This window comes from Fragaria vesca, linkage group LG6, assembly GCF_000184155.1.
Source record: "Fragaria vesca subsp. vesca linkage group LG6, FraVesHawaii_1.0, whole genome shotgun sequence".
Taxonomy (NCBI): Eukaryota; Viridiplantae; Streptophyta; class Magnoliopsida; order Rosales; family Rosaceae; genus Fragaria; species Fragaria vesca.
In genome coordinates this window covers 8,545,811-8,556,047 of record NC_020496.1, presented here as the reverse complement: position 1 = coordinate 8,556,047, position 10,237 = coordinate 8,545,811, and the positions used below count along the sequence as shown (strand labels likewise).

Here is a 10,237-nt window from a genome sequence, read left to right as displayed (position 1 = left end):
CTCCTTCAGTTATGCCAAAAAATTACGGTCTGAGACAATTTAAGCTTCTTTAACACACGACAGTTTTCTGTCGTCTTAAATGGGTAACATTAGGGTTATTTTTCTTTGTTTTTAAGACGACATACGTATGTCGTCTCAAAAACACGTTAATTTTAACTAGTATTGAGTTACTATTTTCAGACGACACTCTTTTAAATGTCTGTCGTTACAATATTCGAGACGACAGACTTAACGTCTTCTGTCGTCTGAACCCAGTCGTCTGAAGCCAAAAAGGACGTAGTGTATGGCATTGTTCTATTGGAGATACTGAGTGGAAAGAGTGCTTCTGTTCTGCTTTCAGCTTTTGCACAAGCGTACATTGAACACAACCAACTGGTACAATGTGTGACTGAAAAGATCAGAGTAGAAGGGCTTAAAGGGTAGAGTTCTTTCTGATGATTTTCTTCAAAAAAGAGGGGTGTCACTAGCTTCATGTTGTGTTGTTTGTCGGCAGCAAAGTGAGTCAATTGATCATATACTAGAATTATACCCGCGCCTTGGCGCGGTGTATACATTTACGGTGTGTTTGGATGTAGGTGAATTCCTGAGAATTTAATCAAACATAAGGAATTCCCAATTTCTTAGGACGGTTTCCCTCGTTTGGATACTTATCCCGTAGAATTAGCAATTTTCACGAGAAAATAATCGTGAAATTTAGGAGCTTAAATTCCCGACTTGAATTCCTCTCAAAATAAGCGTCATTTGTCAATTCCCTTAACTAAGGTTAGTCTGAATACAAATTCTTGTCATTTTAAAACTCTACATCATGAAATCCAAACAATGGAATGCTTAATTAATAGGATTTAAATTCATGGAATTGTAATTGTCATGATTTTGAAATTTCTATGGACATTAAAATTACTTTTTCCAAAAACAACGTTATGAAGCTGGTCAATGGGTTAATTGATTGATATAAATTTTTATGATATGTACTTCATAGAATGTTATACATGCAAATTATACTCAGCTGTTATACTGATTATATATCTAGGGTTAATCACAATATTGTGGTTTCTTAAAAATAACAGGGGTAAAAGGGTTAGTATACCCGCGTCTTGGCGCGATGTAGTATTCACATTATGCATATTCCACATATGTATAAGAGCTATCATAAAATTCATGGAATTGTAATTCCCATAATTTTAAAATTTCTATGGACATTAAAATTATTTTATCCAAAAACAATGTTATAAAGCTGGTCAATAGGGTAATTGATTGATAGAAATGTTTCTGATATGTACTTCATAGAATATTATTAATACAAATTATACCCAGCTATTATACTGATTGTATATCTAAGGTTAATCGACAATTATTATGGTTCTTAAAATAACTGGGCGAAAAGTGGTCAGTATACCCGCCCCTTGGCGTGGTGTAGTATCCACATTATGCATATTTTACATATTATATAAGAGATATCAACAAAAAACAACTTTTATACAACAAAACATTTAGTCTTGTATGCTACCCAAAATATAAATGCTCTAATTGTTTTGATTTGTAAGATTCAGGATGTAGAAGAAAAATAAAAAATAGGAGGGACAAAAAAATATTTACAGAGAGAGTCTATCTAAAAAAAAAGTCACTGTTCATATGCTTATGATATGAACAGTTAACCACCCTTTAGTATATAGTATAATTTCTTTTTTGTCCTTTTGCTTCTATGATTTAGCATTACATGACATCTAATTTTGGCATCAGTGACTCTCCCAATTCAGTTTTGCATATGTTGAACCTTGGCCTAAGATCTACTTGGAGTCCTCAATTAAGGGAATTGTGGTCAGCACGTTTGTTACTACTCTATGGTTTATTTGGAGTTCAAGGAACAAGATTAAATATGAAGGTCTTCGGGTGGATGCTACACGTGTATGTTCTCTCATTTCAGGCCATGTTATTTCATCAAGTAAGTCAGCCACTAGATGCATGTTTAATTCTACTGAGGAGCTTGTGGTTTTGAAGAAAGTTGGGGTTCAGTGTTGTCAAACAACGACAAGCGTGGCCCGTGGATCATCAGTGTACCGATACTGTCTCAACTTAACAACCTTTAAGGTGTTGGGTTTTAATCACAAAAGATCTCGATACAATTAGGAATGACCCACCCACTTATGAGTTATATTTTCTTTGTCATTTTTCCAATGTGAGATCTCTCCTCTCCAACAAGTGTCGGCCCCGACGTGCTCCAAGAGTAGTCGAAGTTAACTAGCACCCTCCTCCGTATGGGTGTATGAAGCTGAACACTGATGGGGCATGGAAAAGTAGTTCGAACAAAGCTGGTTATGGCAGGTTCTTTTTGCTCTAACTTGGACATTCTAAGCTTTGTTGCTACTGAAGTTATGATTGTTATCAAGGCTATTGAATTAGCTTGGGTACAGGAGTGGAAGCATATATGGTTGGAAGTAGACTCAGAGCTAGTTCATAGTTTCCTTCGCTCTCCCACTTTAGTGTCTTGACAACTAAGTGTAGAGTGAAGCAATTGCTTGTACCAAATTTCTCAGATGAACTTTCACTCTTCTCATATATTTTGAGAATGTAACAGAATTGCAGATACATTGACAAATGAATGGATAAAGTCTTCAGGTTTGACGTGATGGGACTTGCCCCCAAATTTTGTTATTTCTCTTTGCAATAACGATTGGTTGGGTTTTCCCACCTTTCGTTTCTGTTAACTTTTGTTGTTTTGTTGTTTTATTATGAGTTATAGGTTTGTTTTTTGCTTTTAATAGGAGTGGAGTTGGGTCCCTCCTATTATGCTGTATTTATCTTTTTACTTTTCAATAAATTACCCTCGTTTCATCGAGGTTTAAGTAATAAAAAAAATTAAAAAAAGGTACTAGCAAACACTGTTCATAAGGAACCCCTGATCTTATCTTTTCGTCCATATTTTCCGTTTAATCATGAATTTACCATCGTACCTACAGAAATGACGATTCTGTCATTACTTTCGTCATAATTACAGTCCTAACATCAGCCTCTGAATTAGAATTTTACCTCCCGCTTTTTAGTTTATTTACACTACTGCCATCCGGTCTGAGTTACTTTGTAATTACCATTTTGTCCTTAGCTTTTTTGGTAATTTAGAAACTCTCTCTCTCTAATTGCCATCCGGTCTGAGTGACTTTCTAACTGAGCTAGTTCTAATGGTTCTTCTTTCGGGAAACAGTTGAGAGCCATTCTTTTCTTGTGCATGCATAATGCATACATGTCTCATGAAATATGGTCAACTGATTCTTGGACTTTAATTGACGCGCAAACATATACATATTTTGATAGTCTTTAGCGGGGGCACTTGTGGTTTTATCATACAACCAATAACAAACTTGCTTGTTTTCTTTCTCATGGTTGCAGGACATACAGAGATGCCGGATGCATTGGAGACAATATTTTGATCTGCTCTAGTTTTTGGGAGACACGGGGGTGTGAGTATCTTAATCTCTCGTCTCATTTTTCTCAAATTGCATACATGGTTGGCATTACTTGAATTCTTCAAATTTTACACAGACTAAACTTACTGGAAAAACATGATCTTTATTCTTTTTGACATCTTAAAGTTTTCCTTTTCTCCACGTTGTGTTATTCAAATAGTAGAGAATCAGCTTGGTCATTGAAAATTCATAACCTTAAATGTGTATGCAACGTAGAGTGCAGTATAAAAGCTTGATGGGTCTGTTAATAGACTAATGTGTAAGCTGATTAGAAACCCAAGATGATTATAACAACAGAGCAACGTAAACTTAAAAATACTTCCAAAGGGGAGTTTGGGGCAAATTACGCCTATATCTTTATAAATTACGCAAATTACCCTATGAAATTGGTTTTCTTTGTTTTCCATATTATAATCATATATTGCGTGGCAGGTAGATGAGCTTATGGGTGACATGGATACTCAACCCACCATTCTCCCTGACCAGTTTCGACTACAGACTTCGAACACTCAACAATAGGCAAGGTTATTCAAGGTCGCAGCGGATGGCTCTTTTGAAATGCGAGGAACAACAATACCCTCCTTAGGAATGTAAAAAAATTTAAGCGTAGAGTTCGTTGATGACTTTCTTTGACTGCTTGACTGTACATTGTATATAGTAATTTGTTTGTACAGGTATTCTTTGATTGGAGGAGTGTGGGGAGGTGGTGATACTTGTATCAAAATAGTTGATGTAGTAATTCCATTTCTGTCATTAAAAGAATGACGAAATGTGCATATGTTGCCAAGGTTTCAAAATGCTTGAAGAAGTGTTTGTTTTGAGATGAATGTCGCTGTTTTTTCCCTATTGTTTTGATTATTTTCTAAAGAAAATTCTTACTAGTCCTAATTTTAAATGTTTTTTTTTATTAAAAGAACAGATTATGAAATTCTCATTAACCCTAAATACTTTAAAGATCTATTCCCACTGACAAAAATTTTAACTTTATATTTATTTCCTGACTAAATTACCCCTATCTTATCTCTCAACTATTCACTCTCCTTCATCGTCTCTCTCTCTCTCTCACCGTCACCAACGCCATGAATGTTCCTCCGCTCTTCCAACCGCTCCTCCGCGACCACAGAAATCACACCCCTCCGCCTCCGCCGTCACCTCCGACGCTGCCAGTGGCTCACAGATCGTTTCTCCACCGCAGCAATCTGGATCGCCCTCGAACGCCACTGTGCCTCCCGGCTTGGTCTGGAGGGGGATTACTCTGCCGACTTCGGTTTCCGGTAGTTTAGGGTTGATTTCCAGTGCATTCGGGCTTGGGATGTGGACCGGGGGAGGCGTGTTGTGGGCTAAGCTCGGGCTGTGGTGGCGAGGAATTGGTGAAGATGACAACAGCGATGGTATGCCAAGAACTCTGGTTTCAATGTCAACAACGATGGTAATTTTTTTACTGTTTTAGTCAAACTCCACAAACCGAAAGTATACTTTTTGGCATCTGATACTGAAATCACAATTGAAGGAATATTCGGTTGAGATTTATGAATGGCATGGAAAAAGTTGGGAACCATATGTTGCCGATGATGTCCAAGTGCAGTTTTATATGATGAGTCCCTACGTTCTGAAAACCTTATCAACTGATAAGAAGGTAATGCATATCATTTAGCTACAGACTTTCTGTGAACACCCTTTTCTTACAATCATTTGGCAATTGCAGGGTCATTATTTTACAGCATTCAAGGTTCCAGATATTTATGGGGTTTTCCAATTCATGGTGGAGTACAATAGGCTTGGGTATACAAGCGTAGCTCTATCAAAGCAGGTATGAAATGTTCCATAATGAGTAGTTGGTAATATTTAACACAGACGCTTCTTTTTAACTTTGCCGCCTAATGGGATGCTTCTGAAGTAAATGGACACCTCTGTAGGTTTGATCTAATGACATAGTTCCATTAAACAGGTGGTCGATGGATATGGGGTTAGCAAAGAAGTTGTACTTCAGCAGAGACAGATTGATGGGGTGGTTCTTTTGGTCATTGGTATAGTGTCTGAACCTCATTTCAGTAATTTCAAGAAATTGATGATGTCTATGATATTTATGGTACTCTAGATGAACCAGAGCTATTCACATATGTTTGAAATGAATAAATTAGCATAGCATGTTTCGTTTTAATCATTGTTATTGGTGTTGAAATGTGATTATAGATATTGCGAGGTTGAGGCTTTACTACAATGCTATTGGCCATGTGGGTGATGAAGTGAATATGCAGTTCCTTATGGGATGTTCTTTGTGACAAAGGAGGGAATCTATATGGTCGGGGTAATGAGGATAATAATGAGGGTGAAATGATATTGTAATTTTGTACAATGATTAAAGTAGGTCTTTTGTATTTTTGTAATGTAATTTTCATGTTGGGATGAGATCTATTGAGGGGAATAGATGTTTACTGCCCTTGATAGACCCCTTATTGCCCCCAATAGACCACCCGACACATTCCCTTATTGCCCCCAATAGACCTCCTACTGCCCCTAATAGACCCCCAACGAACCTCCTACTACCCCCAATATACCCCTACGAACCCCTTACTGCTCTCAATAGACCCCTACTGCCCCCAATAGACCTCCCAACGAACCCCCTATTGCCCCCAATAGACCCCCCGACGAATCCCATACTTCTCCCATTAGACCCCTCGACGAACCTCTTACTGACCCTAGTAGGAGGTCATACTGCCCCTACTGACCCCAGTAGGTGGTCATACTGCCTCCAGTAGGATGTCATACTGCCCCTAGTAGGTGGTCATACATCCTACTAGGGGCAGTAGGACATTCTAGTGGAGGAATATTATGCTCTTTGTGTATGTCATATTGTCCTTCAATTAGGGTGTCAAGAGTCACTTGTTTTCATTCTTTTGGTGTAGATTTAGGTAGAAGTTATCTTCTCAGTCTTACATCTTATAGAATATTATAGACTCCACTTCTTCCATTTCAAAACTTTTATTAATACATATATATCTTATATCTTAAGTTCAAGAGTCGTACTGCCCTCAATAGGAGGTCCTACTGCCCCCAGTAGGATATCCAACTGTCATGTCCCCAGTAGGTGGTCATACTGCCCCAATAGGAGGTCCTACTGACCCTAATAAATAGGCATATTGCCCCCAATAGGGACCTGTTATAAGTGACTAAAGCACAACTGTCTCCGGAGTTCGGTCAACTGTCCTCAAAGTCCTACTGCCTCCAGTAGGAGGTCCTACTGCCCCCAATAGATGGGCATATTGCCCCCAATAGGGACCTGTTATAAGTGACTAAAGCATAACGGTCTCCGGAGCTTGATCAACGGCCCCTGGTGCCCGGTCAACCGTCCCCGAAGCACGGTCAACTGTCCCCGGAGCCCGGTCAAAGGTTGCCGGAGTTCGGTCAATGTCATTGGTCGTGGGAATTCGGTTATAAAAACTTTATTTTATAATAGACTCTTATCATGGTCTATTGTAATTTATTTAATTCATTAAGGGTATAATTGTCTTTCTGGTCTTATAATTGTCTATTATAGTTTATTTAATTTATTAAGGGTATATTTGTCTTTCTGCTGTTTAAGTTGGCTTTTGAGAATTTTAAAATCTGATTTTGTTAGTGAGAATTTTTTAAAATTAGGGCTAATGGGCATTATCTCTATTTTCTATGAGTTTTAAAATCTGAGACTCGAGGCTTAGGGCTGGCCCTCAGCATTTTGTTTTTTTTTTTGTATAAAAAAAAAACTTAAATTAAATAGAGGTTCCTCGATGACACCCAGAGTTTACAGAATCAAACACAAGAGCAAGTGAGGCTCCTAGGGAAACACACTCCACCCAAAATCTACTAATCTCAACTCTATGCCCTAGATTTGCCAAAGCATTGGCCACAAAATTGGCCTCCCTAAAAACATGCTTGAGCCTAATGGACTTAAAGTTACAACTTAGCAATTTGATGTCTTTAACAACTTTCAAAAGCCTCCAAGGGGGATCACAAACTCCATTCATAATGTCAATAATGAGTTTTGAATCGCCCTCCACTTCGACCTTCAACACACCTTTCTCCTTAGCGCAAAGTAAGCTGTTTCTAAACTCCAGCGCTTCAGCAAGAGGAACACTGGCAGTACCAGAGTTGAAGGCAGCAGAAACAAGAGGTTTTCCATCATCAGATCTTAAAACAAAACCTCCAGCTGCAGCCTTGTTCTGGACAGAACCATCAAAGTTTATTTTAACCCAATTAGAAAGGGGTGGTGTCCACCTAATCATATTTGTGCTCATATTACTTGGCATAGCAACCGTCTGTGTATCAGAATCAGGGCCAACATTTTGATCATAGGCAGTAATGGCAGGTATGGATCTAGGACTGGGGTTTTTACCCCTAAAGATAGTGTCATTCCTTGCTCTCCATATCTGCCAATACAAAGTAATTTTTCCAAATAATTCTTTATCAAAAGGACTATCAATGAACCAACTATTGAGCACATTGAAGAATCCTTCATCCCAATCAATTGGGGGCAACATATTAGCCGAGTTCCAAACTTTCTTAGTGTACCTGCACACACTAAACAAATGATCAAGAGTTTCATTATCTTCATTACAAAGAGGGCAAGTATTATCTTGGATTAGTCCAAACCGAGAGAGTCTATCTCTGGTCTTAAGTCTGCCTATAAGTACAAGCCATCCAAAGAATTTAATCTTTGGTTGAACATTCAAGGACCAAAGCTTCTTAATGAGCTCAAGTCGCTTATACTTCTAATTGTCATGCAGTTGAAGCCAAGTAGCAGATTTAATTGTGAACCTCCCATGAGAAGCAGGTCCCCAAATAAACTCATCGTCAAAAGGATTAAGTGGTATGGGGATTCCCAAGATTTCCTTCACTATTTCATCATTGAGTTGGGACCTCAGCTATTCTGTTTGTCCCAGCTACCTAGATTAATATAATCACTGATATTTTCCTCAATATTAATATTATTCCTCATATGCTCAGGAATCAAGTTAATTAAGGGAAAGTCAAAAACCCAATTGAAAGTCCAGAATTTTATGGACTCACCATTTCCCAAAATCCATCTCATACCTTTCATGATTAGATCTCTTGTATCCAAAATTCCATTCCAAGCTAAAGAATTTTTCTGTTTCTTCTTTGCTTGGAAAAAAGAATTTTTCCTCAAGTACTTCCTTGTAGTTACCTGCACCCACCAATTGTCTTTATCAGTGATAATTTTCCAAGCTAATTTTGCAATTGCAGCATTATTGAAAAAACAGAAGGCCTTATTCCTAGCCCTCCTAACATCTTTGGTTTGCAAACTTCCTTCCATGCTACCGGGGCTTGTTTCATATCAGTCCCCCACAAGAAATTTCTTTCATGTTTGTCAATTTGATTGCTTTTGGGACATTTGAAACACGACATCATGTGATTTGGCATACCAGAAAGGTTTGCCTTGATGAGAGTGACTCTTCCTGCTCATGAAAGAGTATACCAGAAAGGCCCTCAGCATTGTTTGATTCGTATTGTAAATGTATAACATGACATAAGAGGTCTCATTTTCATGTAAAGCTTGTGATTCTTTCCATTTTCACCACATTGAAATTGCTGTTCCTTTTCCTCTAGATTACGTCTTTCTCACTCCAAAGACAAAAGACCCGAAGAAAACAAGATCAGAAATGTGAAAATGGAATGGTATCTGGACTTTATTGGACAATTCCTCTAATTTTTGGGTGCACCAGTCGTTACCAGTCAATTTCTTGACTAGGTAGTCAATATAAACCCATGTCTAATCGATATTTCCCCAAAATTTTTATCGAAATTTCCATATTTTGGACGGTCGAAATTTCCATAATCACCGAAATTTTCTTTCTTAGACAAAACCACAAAAATTCCTCCCTAGTATCGTTATGTTATGTCATTTTCTTCCTTGCCAATTAACATGCTTTTCAAAACTAAGGTATATTGGTCTTCTAAGCAACCGCTCGACTATTACCTAACATTATATCGCAAGTTTGATATCCTCTAATTAAGTTTGAAAGAACAGTCGTATCATTAATCAACAATTTGTTTTTAAGTTATTTGATAATATGATACGATCTTAAATTTGATTGATTTTTTTTTTTTTTACTAGATTGGTAACCCATCTAGAAAAATAAGAACGGCACTTGAATCGAAAGGCCAGACTGTAGAAAATGAAAGAACAATCACAGCATCTATCTGGTGAAATATAGCACATAACATTAAACTCTGCTAAGATCATTATGTGATCTGATCACATTTCACCTCGGAACGCTTGAAACCTTTTTAATATATAACAAGAATGGCAGGCCCGCTCACATGCGGGATAAGTTTTACGGGATAGAACGGGATGAACTCTTTTCAGCCGTCAGATCTTAAATGAAACCATCTGATGGACACAAGTGCACATACATTAAAACACAATACGTAGACCCATGTCCCGATTTTGTCTCTACGACCAAAAACTCTGAGTCTGAATCTCTCGCATCTTCTTCCTCCCTAGAACCTCTCTCTCTCAGTTCGGAGGGGAAGACCTTGATGCAATTGCAACCTTATATACTTTGATTGGCCAGAAGAGTTGATGAGTTCCAAGAGGCAATAACTTGAGAGATTTTCTTTAACCTGCAGCTAATCTCGTCTGTCTCTCTCTCACAAAGACTCCACACAATGAAGATGGGTTGATCTGAGATTGGGATCTACAGGTGGGTGTCCTCCATTTTCGAGAATTGATTATGGTCGAGTATTCGGAGCCTCGGAGGTGGGGTTTCTCTATTTGG

General features: G+C 38.0%; 2 protein-coding genes across 2 annotated transcripts; one reads left to right on the top strand and one right to left on the bottom strand.

Annotated features, from left to right (window-relative positions):
• Positions 1-2,279: 2,279 nt before the first annotated feature.
• Positions 2,280-5,743, top strand: LOC101306548 (dolichyl-diphosphooligosaccharide--protein glycosyltransferase 48 kDa subunit-like). Its single transcript, XM_004305131.1, has 6 exons — positions 2,280-2,405; positions 4,585-4,890; positions 4,972-5,097; positions 5,167-5,271; positions 5,410-5,488; positions 5,655-5,743. The coding sequence occupies exons 1-6, from the start codon at positions 2,280-2,282 to the stop codon at positions 5,741-5,743; spliced, it is 831 nt and encodes a 276-aa protein (XP_004305179.1).
• Positions 5,744-7,210: 1,467 nt separating this feature from the next.
• On the bottom strand, positions 7,211-8,772 carry LOC101306258 (putative ribonuclease H protein At1g65750-like). Its single transcript, XM_004305130.1, has 2 exons — positions 8,654-8,772; positions 7,211-8,009 (listed from the first exon to the last, which is right to left on the bottom strand). The coding sequence occupies exons 1-2, from the start codon at positions 8,770-8,772 to the stop codon at positions 7,211-7,213; spliced, it is 918 nt and encodes a 305-aa protein (XP_004305178.1).
• Between the last annotated feature and the right edge of the window lie 1,465 nt (positions 8,773-10,237).